At 40.1% G+C, this 23858-nt stretch overlaps 1 protein-coding gene across 19 annotated transcripts in view; it reads right to left on the bottom strand.

The window, feature by feature from the left end:
- LRRFIP1 (LRR binding FLII interacting protein 1) overlaps positions 1–23858 on the bottom strand; it is a 185363-nt gene that overhangs the window by 21637 nt on the left and 139868 nt on the right. For 12 of the 19 annotated variants that reach the window (XM_089672401.1, XM_089672417.1, XM_089672410.1 and 9 more), the window contains 7 exons: positions 22465–22536; positions 22108–22278; positions 17414–17506; positions 17094–17186; positions 16263–16355; positions 15482–15593; positions 8407–13788 (listed from right to left, as the gene is read on the bottom strand). In XM_089672401.1, the coding sequence (XP_089528527.1) occupies positions 12068–13788; positions 15482–15593; positions 16263–16355; positions 17094–17186; positions 17414–17506; positions 22108–22278; positions 22465–22536 (2355 nt within the window). In that variant the 3' untranslated portion in view covers positions 8407–12067. Of the gene's footprint in view, positions 1–8406; positions 13789–15481; positions 15594–16262; positions 16356–17093; positions 17187–17413; positions 17507–22107; positions 22279–22464; positions 22537–23858 lie in introns of those variants that run through there. The other 7 variants (XM_089672416.1, XM_089672411.1, XM_089672413.1 and 4 more) reach the window with 3 other exon arrangements.

Below are 23858 nucleotides of genomic sequence, written 5' to 3' on the forward strand. Positions count from 1 at the left end.
AATAGATTCCTCTGATTTGTTTGCATAAATTAAAGCTGACAGACATTTTGGAGCCTTCTCTCTGTCTCCTGCTGTTTCGTGTAGATGAAATGGCTAGGATTCTTTTTTTTTTTTTAGGGTCAAGAAGGTGGCAATCTCTGGCTACATAGATAGTAAAGTTTTATTGGCATCTAGGTGCCAACTCTAGCCTAGAAGCTTGCTCTGTCCTTTCAAATGCTAATTAAAAACAAAGGTCTCTGACTGGATAAGGAATACTGTATCTTTAATAACACAGGATTAAACTATATCTACTACTGAACTACTTCTACAGATCACGTCATATTTCAGCTACTGATAAAAGTTATTCTACTCTTGCATGTATGTTACAGTCTGGCTCTAGAGACCAGTGGCGGCATGCTTTACACCACTGTGTCTGACGCTTTGAATTGCACTTGGTGATGCAAGGCTTGAATGCAGCTGCTCAGCCATGGAAACCTATTCCATGAAGCTCTCTACGCACTGTTGTGCTAATCTGAAGGCTACACAAAGTTTGGAGGTCTTTAGCTATTGACTCTGCAGACAGTTGGTGACTTCTGCGCACTGTGCGCTTCAGCATACGCTGACCCCGCTCTGTCATTTTACATGGTCTACCACTTCATGGCTGAGTTTCTGTTGTTCCCAGTTGCTTCCACTTTGTTATAATACCAATAACAGTTGACCGTGGAATATTAAGTAGCAAGGAAATCTGACAGATGGACTTGTTGCACAGGTGGCAACCTATCACAGTACCACACTTGAATTCACTGAGCTCCTGAGTGCGACCCATTGTTTCACAAATGTTTGTAGAAGCAGTCTGCATGCCTAGATGCTTAATTTTATACACCAGTGGCCATGGAGGTGATTGGAACACATGAATCCAGTGATTTGGAGGGATGCCCCAATATTTTGGAAGTGTAGTGTATATCTTTTTTTTGCTGTTTTGCCTGCTAACGCTTTTGTATTTCTGACTAGTCAATCTTGAGATTTACACAGCCCAGCCAGACAGCAAAGTCAGAACGAGGAAATCATGTCTCTGCTTTTTCTCCTGCCAGCATGTGAATGCGTGACACCTGATTGGCTGCATGTACTGCCCTCAACCTCTCCCACTGCTGTACAGGGCATTACAAAAGTTTGATTAAACATCAAATTTAGGTATTTACAATACCTGCATGTCAAACAAGATTTACTTTAATACATGCACAACTGCATTTGCTTTCTTTGAAGATCTGACTGTAGTGCAGCTTTAACTTTCAAAAGATAGCTTGAGGTAAGGTGAGACAGGAATGCATTCTAGATACCCATAGAATTAGGCACCTATCTGCTGCAGATTCAGCTGCCTTTCATTTAGTAAGGGATTGCATCATAATTTGAGCATGTTTTGAACCCTGGACAGTTTTCCAAACATCTTTAGTAAATTCATCATTATATTCACAATATGTACTCAAATCAGGGTCCACGTACACTGGCCTTTAAAAAAATGCAAATTCCCTTGGCAAAAAAAAAAAAAAAAACGCTTGTATAGAGCATTTTTGTACAGGAGTTTAGGAGTCTTTAGCATTTTTTTCTGCCAGAAAACTGCTTACAAAAGCGCAAACCAGAAGTTTTTTTTCTGCCTCTAAAAACTGAGCTTAAAAGAATAGTTCACCTTTATCAAAAAGCTCATATATAAAGGTGCAGTGCTAATATATGAACAAAAATAATTATGTGAACTAATATCCATTATTTATATCATTAAGTCCAAAAGAAATTGCAGTGTCCAACAATAATGTGAAAATCAATGGTGATCAGCGATGTGAAGTGATATCTGTAACAATCCTCCACCACTATGCACTCACCAAAAGCAAGAAATAAACAGGCTCTGTATGGAAATCCCTCCAAGCAATGAGTCTTATCCACTGCAGGAAATGGAGATACCCCAATGACCTCCACTGTGAAATGGACATTTCTGGAAATGGACCTCCAGTACACTGATCAGTAATCGATCCAAAAGTGGCACATCCTCTGATTCTGGGTCCCAATTCTAGAATATACAGCCTGCTTCTATTTACCGCTCGGTAAATGTTCCCTGTTCGAAGTTCGCGGTCTAACTTCTAACAGGTTTGAATGTTCAACCGCCAACCGCACAGGGGGGTGTTCAGCCCATCACTAATGTGTGGCTGCAGAGTGGGGAATGCTTTGGCTGCTTATGATTGGCCTAGTAAAGGAACAGCTGGTGGGCTTGCTCACATGGGCTCAGACTAGGGACTAGAAGTTGAACACCTTAAAGTTCATCCTCATTCTGTTCACATATACACACACACATATACACATTTTTAGCAAGAATGTCTTGGTACATTTTTACATTCATATATACACACACACACACACACACACACACACACACACACACACACACACACACACACACACATACAGTGGGGGAAAAAAGTATTTAGTCAGCCACCAATTGTACAAGTTCTCCCACTTAAAAAGATGAGAGAGGCCTGTAATTGGCATCATAGGTAGACCTCAACTATGAGAGACAAAATGAGAAAAAAAATCCAGGCAATCACATTGGCTGATTTGGAAAGAATTTATTTGCAAATTATGGTGGAAAATAAGTATTTGGTCACCTACAAACAAGCAAGATTTCTTGCTCTCACAGACCTGTACCTTCTTCTTTAAGAGGCTCCTCTGTCCTGCACTCATTACCTGCATCAATGGCACCTGTTTGAACTTGTTATCAGTATAAAAGACACCTGTCCACAACCTCAAACAGTCACACTCCAATCTCCACTATGGTGAAGACCAAAGAGCTGTTGAAGGACACCAGAAACAAAATTGTAGACCTGCACCAGGCTGGGAAGACTGAATCTGCAATAGGCAAGCAGCTTGGTGTGAACAAACCAACTGTAATAATTAGAAAATGGAAGACATACAAGACCACTCATAATCTCCCTCGATCTGGGGCTCCACGCAAGATCTCACCCCGTGGGGTCAAAATGATCACAAGAACGGTGAGCAAAAATCCCAGGACCACACGGGGGGACCTAGTGAATGACCTGCAGAGAGCTGGGACCAACGTAACAAAGGCTACCATCAGTAACACACTACGCCGCCAGGGACTCAGATCATGCAGTGCCAGATGTGTCCCCCTGCTTAAGCCAGTACATGTCCAGGCCCGTCTGAAGTTTGCTAGAGAGCATTTGGATGATCCAGAAGAGGATTGGGAGAATGTCATATGGTCAGATGAAACCAAAATAGAACTGTTTGGTAGAAACACAACTCGTCGTGTTTGGAGGAGAGAGAATGCTGAACACCATACCTACTGTGAAGCATGGGGGTGGCAACATCATCCTTTGGGGCTGTTGCTCCGCAAAGGGACCAGGACGACTGATCCATGTACAGGACAGAATGAATGGGGCCATGTATCGTGAGATTTTGAGTGCAAACCTCCTTCCATCAGCAAGGGCATTGAAGATGAAACGTGGCTGGGTCTTCCAACATGACAATGATCCCAAACATACTGCCCGGGCAACGAAGGAGTGGCTTCGTAAGAAGCATTTCAAGGTCCTGGAGTGGCCTAGCCAGTCTTCAGATCTCAACCCCATAGAAAACCTTTGGAGGGAGTTGAAAGTCCGTGTTGCCCAGCGACAGCCCCAAAACATCACTGCTCTAGAGGAGATCTGCATGAAGGAATGGGCCAACATACCAGCAGCAGTGTGTGCCAACCTTGTGAAGACTTACAGGAAACTTTGACCTCTGTCATTGCCTACAAAGGATATATAACAAAGTATTGAGATGAACTTTTGATATTGACCAAATACTTATTTTCCACCATAATTTGCAAATAAATTCTTTCCAAATCAGCCAATGTGATTGTCTAGATTTGTTTTCTCATTTTGTCTCTCATAGTTGAGGTCTACCTATGATGCCAATTACAGGCCTCTCACATCTTTTTAAGTGGGAGAACTTGCACAATTGGTGGCTGACTAAATACTTTTTTGCCCCACTGTACATACACACAGCGGGTAAAACAAGTATTTAACACGTCACCATGTTTCTCGGTAAATATATTTCTAAAGATGCTACCGACATAGCATTTTTACAACGTCACATTTTCATGTCGGTAACAACCCGTGCAATCCATACATACAAAGAAACCAAAACAAATAAGTTCAGAAATTAAGGTATGTGTAATAAAATAGAATGACACAGAAAAACTATTGAACACACTAACTGAAATGTAAAACTTCTCACAAAATCCTTTGTTGATAATGACAGCTTCAAGACCCCTCCTGTATGGAGAAACTAGTTGCATGCATTGCTCAGGTGTGATTTTGGCCAATTCTTCCACACAATCTTCAAATCTGGAAGGTTCCGTGGGCCTCTTCTATGAACTCTGAACTTCAGTTCTTTCCATAGATTTTCTATTGGATTTAAAGTGTTACTAAACCCAGAACCCTGCAATCACTATATCTGGTCTCCCACAGTACACGGAAATGCAATTATTTTACTAAATATGAACTGCTAAACACCTTTTCTCATCAGCAGTATATAGCAGTCTTGTGACTTCTATCAGTGTCCAGCAGAGAACTGGTTGCAGCTTGTAGGAGGAATTTTCATTCTCCTGTAGGAGGATGCAGGATCTCTGACCTCTGTCTGGACAGTGCTGATTGGCCCTGTGCTGATCACATGCGCTCTCCCAAAAAAAAAAAAAAAAAAAAAAACACACTCTAGCAATACACACAACTGAGAATGCGCAGTTTGCCCCCGAGCTTCTGTCCTATCAGGGGATATTTAGGAGACACTGGAGGAAGGGGAGGATCAGAGATGTCAGAATCAAGCATCCTTTTTTTTGTGGAGGATTAACCCCTTAGGTTCTACAGTGAGAACAGCAAGCATGCTTTACTGCATACACAGACTGATTAAACTGTTGTGGGTTTAGTAACACGTTAAGTCAGGTGATTGGCTAGACCAGGGGTAGGCAACCTGCAGCTCTCCAGCTGTTGCAGGACTACAAGTTCCACCATGCCTCTGCAAGTCATAGCTGTAACTGTCAGTTTTGTAATGTTGCAATGCCTCATGGGAAATGTAGTTCCACAACAGCTAGAGAGCCACAGGTTGCCTACCCCTGGGCTAGACCAGACCATTCTAGCAGCTTTATTTTCTCTTTCTTTGAAACCAATTGAGAGTTTCATAGGCTCTGTTTCTGGGATCATTGTCTTGCTGAAATGTCCACCCTCGCTGCTTCATCATGGCATCAGATTTTTAGCAAGAATGTCTTGGTACATTTTTCCATTCATCCTTCAATGATATGAAGTTTTCCAGTACTGTATGTTGAAAAACAGCCCCACACCATGATGTTCCCACCTCCAAACTTCACTGTTGGCATGGTGTTTTTGGGGTGAAGGGCAGTGCCATTTGAGCTTCAAAATCGGTGTGTATTATGGCATCCAAAAAGTTCAATTTTGGTCTTATCTGACCAGACTATATTCTCCCAGCATTTCACAGGCTTGTCTAAATGTTGTGCAGCAAACTTTAACCGAGCTTCAACATGCCTTTTCTTCAGCAATAGAATCTTGCATGGTGAGCATGCATACAGGCCATGGTGCCTGAGTGCATTACTTGTTTTCTTTGAAACAATTGTACCTGCTGATTCCAGGTCTTTCTGAAGCTCTCCACAAGCAGTCATTGGCTGTTGGACAACTCTTCTGATAACTCTTTCACTCCTGTCAGAAATCTTGCAAGGAACACCTGGTCATGGATGGTTTATGGTGAAATGATGTTCTGTTTCACTTCCGGATTATGGTCCCAAATCTTTCGGTAACCAATGCCAGCAGTATGTTTTGCAACAGTAATGTTGCGAAGGTCTTGAGAGAGCTCTTTGCTTTTACCCATCACAAGAGGATTTTTGTGCAAGGCCATGGTAATGAGACACCTTTTTATAGGCCATCAGCTGAGACTGAACCAGTTGATATTACCTTGCACTGACAAGGGGCAGCATTGCTTTTTATTTACTGATAGATTTCAGCTGGTGTCTTGGCTTTCCATGCCTTTTTGTACCTCCCTTTCTTCATGTGTTCAATACTTTTTTCCTGTCGTTCCATTTTATTACACATAACTTAATTTCTGAACGTATTTGTTTTGGGTTCTTTGTATGGATTGCATGGGTTGTTACTGATATGTGGTAAAAATTTCATGTCAATAGAACAGTTAGAAATAGATTTACCAAGAAAAATGGTGATGTGTTCAATACTTTCACCCGCTGTACATATACACACAGTGTCTGTATGTATATACACTATCTCTCTCTAGCTGTGCGCATATCTATCTATCTATATACATATACACACACTTTTTTTTTTTCAAATCACTAGAAAGAAGAAGTAGTTTTAGGCAGTGCATGGTGCTGGCCATCAAAAAAGCAGCAAAGCCTGATTTACATCAGATGATAAAATGAGCATTACCGTATTTCAGAGCTTTTTTTTTTCATATTAATGACTGAATTTCATTTTTGTGGGTAAAAGCAACTAAATACACATCCAAAATTTATACTGTATATGAATTGTTTTACTTGGCAAAGGATTTGCAATTACATTTCAACAATCCAGTACAGCAAGTTAAAGCAGAACTAAACTTTCTCAATCATTAACTATTTGTAATTGTTATGCTTCTAGCATTAGTAAATAGATAAGAAGGTATATTATATCCACTTTTTTACTTTATATTTCTTATGTTGTTTCCAGGTTTCTGGCCTAGACCAAAATGATGTCATACATCCCAAGGAGTCTTCATAGGCATTTTTTTTCTATCAGGAGGAGGGGAGGTGGGGTTTCAGCTAAGTACACCGTCCTACCTGAATGCAGGCAGAAGTGAATATTAAAAATTAATTACACTGTGTTTTCAGCTTGTGGTGCCCAGATATAGTTTAGTCCCGCTTTAATGAACAGCGCTGAGCCACAGGTTTCTACCAACTGTTCACAACATGACAATTGATGGAGTACCCCGGGTGATGGAATTGTCAAGGAGGGGGCAAAAGATTGAAATCACTTCAGAGCATGCATTAAAATTTCTCCTAAATTGTTTGTCTCTGGTCACATGGACACATTGGGACTGTTTGGCTTTATATGTAAACTATATGTTTAGATGCTTGGTCTGTATAATAAATGTTAAATTGCCTGATTGCTAGTTTTTACTTCACCTCAATAGAAAGGTGTTGGTTATTGACACAGAGAATTTTAGCAAAACACACACACACACACACACACACACACACGTAAACACACACTGTCCAGCAATGTCTTTGACGGCCACTGCAGGAGCAATGCATTCTAGTTAGGCACACACCTGCAGCCTGCAGATTGAACAATGAAGTGGCAGCAGATGAGCAAATCCCTTTGCTCTTTTATGGCCAACATGTTCTGTCAGCACGTGTGCACTGCAGAAAAACCTGACTGGCCCAGGGTGTTGACCCTTGATCTCCCATTATAAACACTGCTGTGCAGATGGTCAGAGGAGTCAGATTTCAAGACAAACAACATTTATTGGAGTCACTTAATGACTCAGGCATTCGAGTACAGACCTGCAGCGACATTCCCTGCTGCACTAAATTCACTGGTGAGGTTGAACACAGAGCTCTTGCGCTCTTCTAATGGATTTCTATCTAGTAACCATGCCAGCCTTCCTATGACACTACAGTTTATACTATAGACCTGATTTAGTACAACTTCTTCATGTAAGACACAGAGACATAAAAAAGCTTTGGCAGTTTACATTTTCAGTCATTCCAGGAATGCCAAAACTGTACCACGGTATACTCCTCAGTAAAGTATTGTAAACAGAAGTGTTAAATCTGCCAATCTTCCTTCACCTCAGCAGCTCATGCTTTCTCCACTTAGCACTGTGCCAGTCTCTCTGCATGTCAGGTAATGTCAGTGTAGGGTGGTCTATCATATTGTCCTATCTGAATGTTCTATGGCCTTTCTGAGCATTATGCGGTCTGAATGTCATGTGGTATCTCTAAATGGCAGGCGCAGAACAAACCATGAAATAGAAACACACACTTAAATGCAATGTGTTTGACAATTGGAACATAAAAGATATTCAAAAAATAAAAATGTTTTATTCCCATTATATTCAATCTGAAATAGCAATACACTTTTTCTTGCCCAAAATGATATATTAATAAACTTCTCCCATTTCAGCAGCTGATTCTGTTTGTAACAGACATTGTATACATAAGAAAAGCTGACTCATCATGTGAATGTTTGTGGTGTAAAGAGGATGTGGCCAGTGCATATTGTACATGTTAATTCACAAAGCTGACCATGATTGATTAGCCACCTTCCCTCTACTAAACTGCAGGAATAAAGCTTGCACTTCAACCATTATTAACTACACCGCTGATGATGTATGTTGAGCTTTATTAAAGACAGTAACTGTATTCTACCACAAGGTGATGACACAATACTTCATTGAATGATATTTTAGGTACAGATTGCTAGATAACCACACACGTTTTTTTATTAGAAATCCGCACAGCTCTGCAAGTAAAAACTATTAATAGTACTCAGCACATTACAGCAGCAAGACAGCTTTTAAAACATCTTCTAGGCATATGCCATTAAAAACCTACAATCCGGTAGGGATTAGAAATTAAAGATGGATTCAACAAAGCTGTAATAATAATTCTACCAACATGCTTGCAGCTGCAGTGTGGGATATACTTGTTTTGTTATAAATCCAAGGTTTGCACACAGATGTTGGTATGAATATAACACAGTTATGCATCAGGAAAAAGATCTCTTATTGATCTATGATTGAAAAAATGTCTATATTCTGCAATGTATCTCATAAAAAAATGTATATGGAAGTGACTGCTAATGTTCGGATTTCTAGGAAGAAGTAGTCCTAGGCAGTGAATAGTGATAGCCTTCCGAAAGGCACAAAGCTTTATTTACATCAGATGAGAAAAATGAGCATTACTATACTCGCAGAGCTATTTGTTTTTTTCTTTTTAATTTAATTTTTGTGGCTAAAAGCAGTTAACGATGGAGCAAGCCTAAAACCAATAGTCATACTGACAGCCAGAGAAGCTTTGGTAAGCTGTAAAAAAAAAAAAAAAAAGTAATGTGACATTTAACAGTTTCTACTTCTACTAAATTTGATGATTACATACATTATGGAGGCCTATTCAAAAAGAAATAAAATAAACGATTTAACAGAGAATGGGAATGCAATAGTTGGTTAAGAAGGCTTGCATTTGAAATCACAGCTAATAGGTACGTTTTTCTGACACTCAAATATTTCTGCTGTTGTAAATGTTTTGTAATAGGCTGCCAGCATCTGAACAATTATTTGCACTTCTTAGTAAACCCTGATTATATATTCCTATTCCACTTATCCGTACACATCTACTAAAATGGATTTCATCATCTATTTTTGTGCATTCAAGGTAAAATTAACACGGAATGTGAGATTATGATAATACAACAATCCAGTGACAAGTACGTGAAATAAATAACCCTTTCCCACACTATAGCAATTTCTGTTCTTACTTTGTAACTTAAGACTAAATTTGTAACAGTGTAAGAGATATCCTATAAATGAAAGAAATTAGGAACCTCTGCTCAACAGAGGAACCTGCATAAAATAGAAATTCTGATTTATAGGGGATAGCGGTTAAGGCACTTAAAGAATGGAATCTACAGTTCATCTTAATAACATTCTGAAAAAAAACAATGATTATGTTCATAATGGAGTAACCCATAGCAACCAAACTTCACTCAACCAGCTCAGAACTCTTAGAATGAAATATTACACTGCTCAAAAAAAATTAAAAGAACACAATTTAATCAGAGTATAGCAACAAGTCATTTAAACTCCTGGGATATTGATCTGGTCAGTTAAGTAGCAGAGGGGGCTGTTAATCAGTTTCAACTGCATTGGTGTTAATGAAATTAACAACAGGAGCACTAGATGGGCAACAATGAGACGACCCCCAAAACAGGAATGGTTTTACAGGTGGAGGCCACTGACATTTTTTTCCCTACTCATCTTTTAGGACTGTTTTTCACTAGTTTTGCATTTGGCTAGGGTCAGTGTCACTACTGGTAGCATGAGGCGATACCTGGACCCTACAGAGGTTGCATAGGCAGTTTAACTCCTCCAGCATGGCACAATACGTGCCATTGCTAGAAGGTTTGCTGTGTCTCCCAGCACAGTCTCAAGAGCATGGAGGAGATTCCAAGGAGACAGGCAGTTACTGTAGGAGAGCTGGACAGGGCCGTAGAAAGTCCTTAACCCATCAGCAGGACCGGTATTTGCTCCTTTGTGCAAGGAGGAACAGCATGAGCATTGCCAGAGCCCTACAAAATGACCTCCAGCAGGCCACTGTTGTGAATGTCTCTGGCCAAACAACCAGAAACAGACTTCATAAGGGTGGGCTGAGGGCCTGATGTCCTCTAGTGGGCCCTGTACTCACTTCCCGGCTCCATAGAGCTCGATTGGCATTTGCCATTGAACACCAGAGTTGGCAGGTCCTCCACTGGCGCCCTGTGCTTTTCACAGATGAGTGCAGGGTCACCATGAGCACATGTGACAGACATAAAAGAGTCTGGAGAAGCTGTGGAGAACGTTATGCTACCTGTAACAACGTTCAGCATGACCGTTTTGATGTTGGGTCTGGGGAGGCATATCCATGGAGGGAAGCACAGACCTCTACAGGCTAGACAATGGCACCCTGACTGCCATTAGGTGTCAGGATGAAATCCTTGGACCCATTGTCAGACTGCCGCATGACAATCGTGGCCTCATGTGGCGAGAGTATGCAGGCAGTTCCTGGAGGATGAAGGAATTGACACCATTGAATGGCCACTACGCTCTCCTGACCTAAATCCAATAAAACACCTCTGGGATATCATGTTTCAGTCCATCTGATGCCGCCAGGTTGCATCTCAGACTGTCCAGGAGCTCAGTAATGCCCTAGTCCAGATCTGAGGAAACACTTCAGGACACCATCTGTCGTCTCATTAGGAGCATGCCCCGACATTGTTAGACATACATATAAACACCTGGGGGCCTTACAAACTACTGAGCACCATTTTGGACTAGCCTGCTGCATCATTTTTTCACTTTGATTTTCAGGGTGTCTTTGATTTCAGTCCTCTGTAGGTTGGCAATTTTCATTTCCATCAAACAATGGGGCATCCTTACGTTCCTAACACTTTACCCAATCCAAATCAATATAGATATCCAGCATGAGATTTTTCCCTATTGCGATCTGCATTTTTTGTTCCTTTAATTTTTTGAGCAGTGTATTTCTAGCTGGATGCTACGGGTTACTACTGCACTTATTACAGGGTTTGTTCACCTTTACTGACATTTTCCACAAATCTCCCTATGTACTGCAGTGTCATCGATACTTTAACATGCAGTGCTCCTTTTTATTAAGAAATGCTCACTTTTCAGATGATCATTCCATTGCCCTACCCTCTCTGTCCTACAGATGGCAGACTGCAGTGGGCAATGAAATAAGCAGCTGAAAAAGTATTCTTTAACAAAAAGGAGCACAGCATGTTAATGTATTGATGATGCTGTAATGCATAGGGAGGTTTGTGGCAAAAGTCAGTTAAGGAGAACAAACCTTTTAAAGAGTACATATAGATTCATTTTCTCATAAAATTGCACAATAGAGCCAGAAAGTGTGCTATAATAATCTAGAATACATTAAAAACATTAGGATGACATAAACCATATTGCACAAAGTGGAAATACAAGTGCAAACCAACAAAATCATGAGCACGGTTTAAAAGGAATGAGCTCGAACAGATAACTAATTCTCTCTCAAAACTTTGCTACAGTAAAACACTGGAATAACCATCCTGGGGACCTGTTTCTACTTTAAATAAAGTTTGAAGTTTCAGCACATTATACCCATAGTGCAGGGCTGTGTTTTCAACAGACACAGCAGCTAAAGTTAAAGGAACTAGTGCAATTGGGTAAACTGTTGAGGATATTCAACAGGCCACATGGGGAATACATAGCATGAACAATCTTTTTCTTTTATCTATGAAACCACACAGTCATCTTTATTTTTGCCTTTTCCTTTTCTAGAAGCTTTATCTGAGCTGTCCTCCATTCGTATGTCATCTGTAGATGTGTGGTCCACTGATGATCCCAATGGTAGACTTTCTCCAGTGTATTTTTCACTTCGTACAGCCACATCTTCATTGTCATTATCATCAGATTCTTCCCCATCTGGCGAAGACTCACCCTCACTACTTAAAGTCTCACTAGGAACAGAGTCTTTTTGGATTTCTGCAACATTTGGGATGTTGTCACTTGTGTTCTCATTCTTGCCAGGATGGTCAGATGTTTTGTCTTGTTTCTCTTCTTTCAAAAACTCAGTGCCTGGAGCATCTGGGCAGACAGGATTTGTTATTTCATCCAAGTTCTCACTCTTGTCAGACACTGGATGATCGGAAATTTTGTCTCGTTTTCCCTCATCTAATATTACAGTGTCTGGTGCATCTGAGAAGACTGTATTTTCATTGGTTCCCTCACTCTCCTTTGAAAATTTGTTTTGTTCCCTTTTATCCAGTAATGCAGCCCCTGGCAAATCTGGGAATGCAACATTCATTTTTCCATTCTCTGGACTTTTTAGATCAGCATGAATTCTTTCAGCATCTGTTGTACCTTCGTGTTGGTCTAGGTGACTAATGCTATCCTCTTCACTGTTCTTTAGTGCTTCATTTTTAACTAAGCTTTGCTTGTTACGTAAAATAAAAGGCTCTGAAACCTCAACATTATTGTTTGCACTGTCTACTAGCTGTTTCTCTTCTACTATAAGTTGGATGTCTTGTGTTGACTGCTCAGGAGATACATCAGTCTTTTTATCCTCAACTACATCACAAGTATCAATGTGAATGGTTGTCACTGCAGATACGGACTCCTTCTCAGAGGACATGTCATTTTTATTACTCTCTCTTTTTTCCGAGTCATCCTCTCTGCACTCTAACCCTGGCTGAACAACAGACTGTTCATCATGCTTTACCTCCTCCTCACACACTTCCTCATGTTCTACAGCTGTAGTTGTCATCTCATCAGCAGTACTCCCTTCTGAATCATCCTGACTAGAATAATCAGAGCTGCTTGTTTCATGCTCTTCTTTTGTGTCTCTACAATCGGAAATTTCCATAGCACCATTGTTGGGAACACTGTTACTTTCAACAGATGAGCTCTGCGCATCACACTTCTCTTCTTCCGTATTCAAGTGCTTCATGTTATTGTCATCATTCCTAAAATCACCTACAGAAACTACATGTTCTCCAATGAACTGACCAGCTACTAAAGGAGACTGAACAACATTATCCAGAGCATCCTGGAAGACTTCATTCTCTTCTGGGCTTGTGTCCCTCTGCTCCACCATTACCTCTTTAGGCATCTCAGAAAAACTTATCTCTAAATCCTCATTGTTTACATTTTCTGGAGCATGTTCATCCATTATTTCACATTCACTGCTTATTGATTCCGAATCAAGTGGCAGACCTCCCTGGTGCTCTAGATTTGTTTTACTGAGAGTACCATCAGTATTTACATCGTCATTTGAATCGTGAGCAAATTCTTGCATGATTTGCTCTTTCATTTTATCTCCAACCTCTGCATTTAGTGGTGATTCTGATGGAGCAGTCAGTAGTACTTGTGGATTGGTCTGCTCAGTCTTGGATGGGGGAATTTCACCCACCACTGACATAGTTTCTTTTTTCTCCACTGCTTCCGCTGAGGGGCCTAAAAAACCATGGATAAGAAAATGAAGAATCTGCACAATACCTAAACCCACATTCCCAAAAGAGCTCAGAAAGAGAGAGCAGAAGTGGAGGAATCAAAGTTTCTGCCCAGGAAGATTAGGTAGCAACAGGTTGGACAGTGCAGGAAAAAGGTCATCCAGGATCACAGCTGTGTAAAAAAGAAATGTTAACAAAAGCAGATAGTTTATTGGTTTTTAAAATACATCTGTTATAGGAAACTATGTGGTTTGCCACTGCTGGCTCATTTTTTAAAATGATAGTTGGTTGCATCTGGCCCCACTGCTTCTGAGTCACGGACACAGACTAAGAATGCAACAAATAAAAGTCAGAGATAGGTCAAAATTTCTTACAAAGACAAGTGATTATCCTTGTATGTGTTTTGGATCAGTGTCTCAGAAAGTACTTAAGTGAAAGCATTAAGTATGAAAGCCAGACAACTAGCCTTTTATAGAGACATTAGCAGGGGCAGACTATATAATTATTTGTGACAGGATTCCTTTAAGGTTGAAAAGCTGCTTAGCAGATTGCTGTAAACTCAATGGACGAGCTACATTAAAAACTAAAAATACTGAAACGGATTGCTAAACAAGCCAAAACACTATTCTATAAATAAAAAACATTTTTGCCTTTTGCCCTCCGAGTGTGGCCCTGGAGCATTAAGTGAAGATAATTTTTTTTCCCGGTTTCTATGGAAGCTGACAAAGAGACCCACAAAATTCAACCATTGCGCACTACTGCACTTAATCAGGGTCTCCAGATTTTTCCTGATTGAGAACCACCATCACAACCTTGGCGGAGTGGAACCCATATTAATGTAATCCACAGTCTTGGTGCAGTCTTTGCAGGCTTCATGTACCACCAACCTATATCGTGTAAGCAAAATGCTTCAGCTTTACCCTCTGTCACCTTACCTGCTATTTGAATCTCCACTATAATTGCCTTTTTGACATGGCCACATAGCCTCATAGATCTGACATGTACACAAGACACTGCTCTCACTAAAAGGGCTACCAAATACCACAGCAGCCATCACTTGCAGTCCATGTTTTCACTGGCATTCGGAAACAAAGAGAATTTCAGCCATGGGCACCTTCCAATCCTCATTTAAGATAATGATGCTTGTACCTCTCAGAGCTAGGATGTTTACCACCACAACTATGTGCCAATATTTACATAATAATACAAATCCAACCTCTAAGATCATTGTGTCATCCTTCCTAAGGAGAATATAGCATGGTGTCAGACCCCCCCCAAACCAGCCTCTGCATTTATAGTTTAAAAATATGCTCTGCCATATCGGGAAAAAAAATGTCTTTAGAGTAGAGACATGTTTATGCACAGAGCATCCCCACCCCTTCTACTACTCAACAGACTGTGCTTCTAAATTACAGCAAACTAATAATTACCAGGTTTAAGCAGGGCAATGCAGACAATCTTCACTACATGGAAGAACTCCTGAATACTACCCTCTATGACAACTGTTTTATAGTCTTTATATGTCTGTCTGCTTTAACTTTGGAGGAGGGCAGCTGTTTTGTATCAAAAATACCTTACAAGGCAACGAGCTAAGAGAGTTACACAATGCACAGCAAGCAGGGTTAGTGGAAAGTTACAAAGCTCAGAACAGGATTTACTAGAAAGAATCAGAGAGAATGACCCACAAAATCACTTACCCATTGATGTTGCCCTTATGGGTGGATCGGGTCGGCCATCGGCATTTACATGAGGTTCTAAAGAAGCGTCTCCATTGGGGGTGCCCACAGAATCCGGTGCTATGCCGTGTTTCTAAAGAGAAAAGAACTATGCATCATTCGCAAGGTAAACTACATCTTTTCAAGAGAGGAAAATAATATTGTTGTGCAACACTTTAAGGGCTAATCAGCAGAACATTAACATTAAGCAGGCATTAAGCATTTATCTTACAAATTAATAATATTCATTCTATTTCATGGTTTATGGACTGCTCACCAGGAGCTTTTGACAAAAGAATGTGTTATGTTCCTATTACCACAATCCAGAATGACATAATTAGCATGCTTCCTTTAATTACACATTTATACAACAGCCTGGAAGTATGGAATGCAAGCTCTATCAGTAGCAACAGAGGGGGGCTAAGAAACACTGCTGTAACCAAACAATGCTTTATTACTATATGTTTATTTCATATTCCTAACTGGTAAAATCTTGTATTTTACCTGTTTTTTCTCTAATAGTCTGTTTAATCTTAAAAGCTGGTGAAACTATTTTAGTCATCTGGCTGCTGACAACACACTGTGGAAGGCTCTGCAGTATGACAGCTAAAGGGTGACACTTGTTAAAGGTCAGACTGTATTTAGAATCATAGCAACTTAAACCTGTCTGAAAACAGATTTTTTTTTTTCATAAATTACATTTTTTACATGGATATGTTTAAAAATTAAAATATTTATAGTGTCAATGTTAAATCTACTGTACCTTTAGCTCGTCCCTCAGATGGGTCACCTCCTCCCTAAGGGCATCGCGTTCACTGCGAACTGGCTCAAAAAACTCTTTTTGTCTCTCTAGAGCCTGCACTTCCCCAGACAGGAGAAAGAATACACAGGGAGACGTGGAAGAAAATAGGCAAAAATAAAGATAGTGAAATCATAGGAAGGAAAAGAAAGCTGTAAGTGCACACAGATGCAGCATAAAAAGCTAGACAGGTTTAGCTATTGAATCATATTGCCTCACCACACTTTTATTAGGGGGTCTGCCACTGTTCAAGGCATGTCTTATACTTCAGAACACACTGGGCAGCTATGGACACAAACTAACAGTAACAACTGTGGAAAATTCACAGCTAGGGTCTAATCATTTCAAAACATTCTTTCGTTAAAATAATGGGATGTCTAGCATAATAAACTAACAGCCATTTAATTTAAACACACTGATAAATTATGGAGACAAATCAGGCTTATATTATAAAGGGAGTAATGAATCAGACTATCTTTCCTTGTCATGACTTCAATAAGTCATTGCTTAATTTGCTGCAACAGAATACTGCACTTTACACATTGTATATTAGAGACTAGTAATGGACAGTAGCATTGGTAGTTGTGAGGAAGCAATGCCATAAAAACTCAACTTCTCTAACTACACTGCAGCTATGATATTAAACTGATGTTTAACAATTCTGAGATTCTTTCCCCAAGTAGCTTCCAAAAGCTATAGTCTTCATAGTGTATATAATAAATGTTCTCAGTCTATTCCCTTACATTGCATGAATGGACAAGGGAAATTGTGACAATGCTCAACATAGATTCATACCCCTATCTTTTTATCCTTCCATTCTATGGTCTCCTTGAGGTCACAGATCTCGAGGTCACTGTTCTCTTGTTTTTGTTGCAGTTGGCGGATCTCCTAATGAGCAGCATTCAAGCAGCAAGTGAAGAAGGAATTCAAAGGAAGTAAACAGTAAAGATTAGATAAAGAGGATGAAAGAAACACCATACTAAATAGGAAAAGAAATTTAACCATGAGGCAAAAATGCTTGTGACCCTTGCATTCAAGCCCCATTATAAAGAGCTCCGATCTGAGGATAGCCTGCAAAACAGTGAGTCTACATTTGCCACTTCATGGATAATTACTGTTAAGAGTGACTCTCTTTGCTCCAATGCTTCCTTCATCTCAGCCAGCTGAAAACGCAGGATATTCTGGTCATGTTTCTGCCGTTCACACTCCTGTAAAGAAAAATCATAAGATAAGCACTTTATTATACACTATTAGCTGTCAGGAGGGTGACAATGTGGCCCTAACCTATGCTGAGAGACACACACGGACTGCCATTGCCAACATCTTTCTAAAATAGTTTTTTGACCATCATGCTGCCCCAAAAATGCCAAAATTTTCTGAGTCACTGACCTTTAACAACCATACAAATTAGTGGTTCAAATTTCACTTGCCAAAAGCTTTATCTGGGTCGGTGACAAATAGGGGTGGATTTACTAAAACTGGAAAATGCTAAATCTGGTGCAGCTGTACATGGTAGCCAATCATCTTCTAACTTCAGCTTCTTCAATCAAGCTTTGACAAAAAAAAACAAAAAAAAAAAAAACCTGGAAGCAGATTGGATTCTATGCAGAACTGCATCAGATTTTGCACTCTCCAGTTTTAGCAAATCAACCCCATAGTATTTAAGCCATGGGTGCTCCACTCGAGGCCTATGGAACTGCAAGTTCCATGGTGCATCGCAAGGCTGACAGTTACAAGCATGATTCCCAAAGGAAGAGGTATGATTGTAAGCTCCGCGACAGCTAGAGGGCCACAGGTTGAGCACCCATGATTTAAGAAGACTACCTCCAGGCATCTAGCAACTTTGGGAAGTGGTCAATAATGACAGCCTGCACATGCTTTCTGCATGCTCCATTTAAAATAAGCCCTCCAGAAATGAAATACTGGCATAATTAGTATTGAGTAAAATTATTTGCTCAAACATGGATTGGGCCAATTTTATCAAAAGCAAAAATTTGTAAATGATCCACAAGTCAATCAGTTCTTGGTATATGGTTATAGACCTCTTCAGTACTATTACAGTTCTCACAAGAAGTGTGCACGTTCTGCCATAGGACAGGCACACTGTACCCTTTTAATAACCTTTAGCGCATGAGTGAAAGGGACTCCTCCTCCTGTTTGGTGGTATTCCTCCCACCCAATGACACCACTTTATTAAGGAAGTACTACACTAACTCCAGGCAGCTCCTGGAGCTATTCTCGGGGATGTTTAATTCCTATCAACCGACGCCAGACATGTAGTTCCGGGCACAATCTTTCTTTTCCACATTTAGCCCTGTCTGCGGGCTGTCCCATCTACGGACTGTGGCTCTGGGCTCCTTCTGCTCAGCTGGGGGCTGGAGGAAGAACAGGACTAATGTGTGTCAGACACAGCAGTCTAATCCTTGTGCAGCAGTCTCGACTTTCATTTCTATACCAATCCGCCGGGGTATAGAATTGCTTGGAACCGCAGCACAAGGATTACTCAACCGGAACCATTTTATGATTTTCGGGTGCTGAAATTCTTGTGCTGCAGTTCCTGACAATTCCATACCCCCGACGGAGTGGTATAGCAGTGAACAGATGGTCGGGACTCTAAATTGCTGCATAAGGGTTAGCGGAGGTCAGGAACCGCTGCATAAAGCTTGAACAGTGCAGAGAACTACAAGAGGTAAGCACTTGAGCTTAGGGGTAGATAGTCCTGTTCCTCCCCCTGGCACCCAGCTGAGCAGAAGATTTTTTTTTTTAGTAATTAGAGCAGTCAAGAGGTTACTCAGCAGTAGTCATGTTCCTGTCCCCAGTTCCCTGCTGACTGCACAGAAAATACTGGAATAGCTTAACAGCCTTAGGGCACATTTACACATGGTGCCCTCTGAAGAGCAATCCACATGTCACCTCCTCACCACCTGTTTAATCCCCACAGCAGCACCCCCAACTGCTTGCATTGCACATGAATGCAGGAAGCCCGCATTCACTTAAATGGGCTGCTTTAATTTTCTACGGGTGTCGGCCGCTGCCCTACTGACACCCCCTCCTTGGAGCATCCATAAAGTGTTTACAAAACATTGCCCTGTGCCACTAAAGTGTTTGAGTTTGGCTTGAAGAAAAGGTGACAAACCTTGTCCTAGTCCTGTCCCACTGGGACACCTGACTGACCAGCTGGCGCTTCTGCCGGCTGATCATAGAGGCAGACAGACCAGAACCGCTCTGTCTACCTCTAGTATTGTAAACAGGAAATGATGGGCACACATCACTTCCCCGAATGTAAACAGAGGCATTTTTTAAAATGAAAAGCATTTGATCAAACCTATTTTATTGTGATTAAATGCTTTAAGGGTAGAGAAGGGATCTGGGGTCTTACTGACCCCAGATCTCTCCATAAAGAGTACCTGTCACAAGGGATGTTTACTTTCCATATGACTGCAATAAAAGTGAAAAAAAAAAAAAAATGAAAGCGACAGTATAAAAATAAATATTGTTTTTAAAAAAATGCTAAGTGCCCCCATTCCAACACGCAAGGCGAGCACAAAAGTTGGTCCTGCGCGCATGCAAACAGTGATCGTCCCATACATGTGTCACTGCAAACGTCAGATCAAGGGCAGTAATTCTAGTACCAGACCCCCTGTGTAAATCCAAAGTGGTAACCTGTAAAGGTGTAAAGGCTTTTAAAGCATCGCCTATGGATAGTAAAATTTTAGTTTGTTGCCGTTGCACAGGCTTGTTCCATTTTAAAGCGTAACATGTTTGGTATCTATTTACGTGCCGTAACATCATCTTCTATATTTTACCCAAAAAATTGGGTTGTGTATTCTGTTTTTTTGCATTTGTATTTAAAAAAAATTGCTTTGGAAAACAGCTGTGCAAATGACATAAAAATTGCAACACCCAATAATTTATTCTCTAGGGTCTTCACTTTAAAAAAAATATATAATTTTTGGGGGTTCTAAGAAATTTTCCAGCAAAAAATAAACAATATTAAAAGTTTAAGTTGCCATAAAGCCCCGGACATTCTTAAAAGCACCTCTGCCTAACAAAAAAAAAACATCAACCCTTCATATTTTCCATCCTGGCAATTATTTTTTTTTCATCAGGACAAATAGATTGACATGAGGGACAAGTAGACTGGGATCCCGATTTAGTCCCTTGGACAAGTAGTTTTTTTTTTTTTACATTTCCACTCCACTGAATAGTGCCTTAAAACACTGTTTAATACAATCTAATGTGCTGAACAGTGCTGTTCTGCACATCAATAATTAGTGTGTATTGCACAAGCTAAAGTCTACCAAATACAACTCCTTTGTATTTATAAGGAAAACATATTTCAAAATGTATTATGAATTCTATTGACTGAATGCTGAACTTAAAACAAGCACTCTGCCCATGTATCTAGAGGCTGCTATATGACTCATATGCAATCCAGCCATTCGATGCATAAAAGAATGGCTGAACATTTGTGTCAGAAGGGAGGATTCTAGTGTGTACAGGCTGGCCAGTCCATTGGGTTCATATCAGGCCAATAAAACGGACTGGCCAGAGATGGGACTATTGTTTTTCATAGCATCAGTAAATAAACTCTTGGCTAGCATGTGTTCATGTAATTAAAGTTCTGTACTTGCAAGATTGCCAAAATCCTGCTAGATTAATGCATAATGTATAGGACTAAAATGCTCTCTCTGCATTTTCTCCATAAGAGACTCTCACTAGCTGTAATTATTTATTTTCTCAGAGTTTCATTTGTTAGGTGTGTCTGGCTTTAGTATAATTTTAAAGATGGCAATAGAAAGGCATATTTTATTCAATTCAGCAACAATTGATCCAATCTTATTAAGACAGCTCAGATGCTTATGTCACTCGGACATAGTTTTGGGCAGATCAAGAAATGCCAATAGGTGTAATTGTGATATCAGGCTTTCCTCGCATATGACACAGCAGATACAGTGTGCAATAAGCTGAATTCTTACACCCAACCCATCGAATTTCATTTATAATAATTTGATATAATTTGAGTGCACAATAAAAGTAAATATCATAGGTGCTGGAACCCAACACAAGAGACATAATGCCTGTAATTTTATATGGCCAGGTTAAAGGAATTTTTAGGAATTTAAAAAACAATGCTCCCTACTTTGAACCTCTATAACTGATGTCAACAACAACAGATGAGGGGACTGCTATTGGTTACGATGGGGGTAGTGGTAACTGGATATCTCCTTGTTACTAGACAGATGTGGCAGATTAAAGAATGGACATATCCTTTAGATAAGAGTTATAATCCTGCAATTAGAACTCATCAGCAATTTACTATGTCAAGTGGAAGATGCTACTCTATATGTATGCATATAAAAGAGGCCTGGCACATATAAGCAAATTAATATTATCCAAGGATCTTTTAAATGAAAGAGCAGTGATTATGTGCCAAGTTCAACCACTCAGAATGACCAAGCAGATTTAAATTTAGTGCAATTGGTAAAATATTAATGCTGACTAGTTGTTATTGCAACAATTGATGTTGTATAATTGTATTATCTGCCTTTTAAAATAGATCTGCAGATGGGTTGTCTTCAGACACTGGACCTGTAGGCACTAATGCTTATCATACACAATACAATTTGACTATAGCTTTATATCACCATCAACTACAAAGTGTAAAGGCCTGACTGGTATGAACAGTATGTTACATGGTTTTGGTAAACGTAAAAGGAGACTGTGCAGAGATTGTGCAATCAGGTTATATAGTGTATGGCCAGCCTAACAGTGAAGCTAGACTTTTAAAAGGGGTTTTATCACTCACTTTATGTTTTTCTTCATACTGACGCCGAGACTCTGCTAGTTCCTCCTCGAACTCTAAGAGAACTTCCCGCAGCGTGTCCACTTGATATTGTAAAGATGTTTTCTCATTGTCTAATTGGGCATTTGTTACCATAGACCTTTTATACTTCTCCTCCACTTCTGCCAGTGAGTCCTGGAAAATACATTAACTGCTATTAGAAACAGATTAATAAAAGAAAAATAAAGCAATGATAACTAAAATTAACATGAAGTGAACTCAAGGTTAAAACAGGTTAATAGTACACACCTGCAGACAGACAATGGTTAAACTACACTTTTTTTTGCCCTGTCACAGGATTAGTGCAACGCAAACTAGTACCTTCATCTCCTTTAGCCCTTGCATGTATCTGCCTTCTACATCCTCAATTTGCTCCTTCAACTCACTGATCTCCTGACAGGGGGAGAGAATGCACAGGGATGAAGAGGCAGACAAAGGAAGGCATGAAAGAAAACAGAACACACACACATTTGAACTTTTTGTGGAGAGAGGAGCATTTCTACTGGGGATGAAAAAGAACGTCACCCATATCTTCAGCCAGTGGCAGAAGCCCAGTAGACCTGGGTAAGACAGCTGTCTGCAGCTGGATTACAACTGAGCCAGAACAGAGAACCTCCACAAGACAGACACTCCCTGCATGACATCAGAACAAAATGAAAACATTTACAATATTATAAAAGGCAAGAAAAAGAAAATGTTTCCATGAAAGAATACGACTCCCCTAAAGATAACAGCTATTAGCTGAATACTTCACTGCTATAGCAGTCTTCTACATGGATAGAAAATTATTTTTACAGTCAAATATAAAATAAACTCTCTCAAAAGGGACATTCCTTAAAAAATTATATTTCATTGTGCAGTGCTTGCTTACGAGTTGATTATTATATCATTTGGGAAGCCTAGTAGTGGTGTCATAATGCTGGAAATACAAGTCTTTCATGAGTTTCGCTCTGCCTGTATCATTCTTCTTACTGTAAAATCAAAGAAAACTCCAACTGGAAAAAGTAACACTTGCAATGGCTGGGACGGAGAGCAGAAATCTGGTTAGTATGGACAATAAACCTAATCAACACCACCAACTGCATGGAGAAAAAGGCTACGGAGTGTTAAAAAGAGTAATATTATAAAATCAAGACTAAACATTTACAAGTATGAGGTGGTATCAAAAAGGTTCGAGACTAGTTTTGTAACACACCAACAGGTGGCAGCACAAGACTGCACGCACAGTCACAGGGAGCACAACATTCATAAGTCAGTGTGCCAAAAGACATTGTCCCGTGTACATCAGGAGCTGTGCAGCTGGTGCCATTATGACCACATGCGTTACCATGTCTGCTATTTCATCAAGGACATCAAGTTAGAACAAAGGGCAAATGTGAAATTCTGCATGAAACTGGGAAACTCTGCCACAGAAACGTTTGAAATGATTTGGCAAGTTTACAGCTATGCTACAATGAGTCATTTGAGGCGTTTTCATCCCCATGACTGTGCGCAGCCTTGTGCAGTCATCTGTTGGCATGTTACAAAACTAGTCTTGAAACTTTCTGATACCATCTCATTTATTTAGTGGTGTTGTTCACTTGTACACAACTCTGGATAAAGGACATTGCATCTACATCTGCTATGAGGCCTATTGTACTTGCTCCACAGGAACATTTCTTGCACATGACTAGATGATAGAAGTAAGCACAACTCCCCCTCATTCACTAAGAGAA

This window comes from Staurois parvus, unplaced genomic scaffold (genome assembly GCF_062004578.1).
Source record: "Staurois parvus isolate SC_StPar_1 unplaced genomic scaffold, SC_StPar_1.0 ptg000011l, whole genome shotgun sequence".
NCBI lineage: Eukaryota > Metazoa > Chordata > Amphibia > Anura > Ranidae > Staurois > Staurois parvus.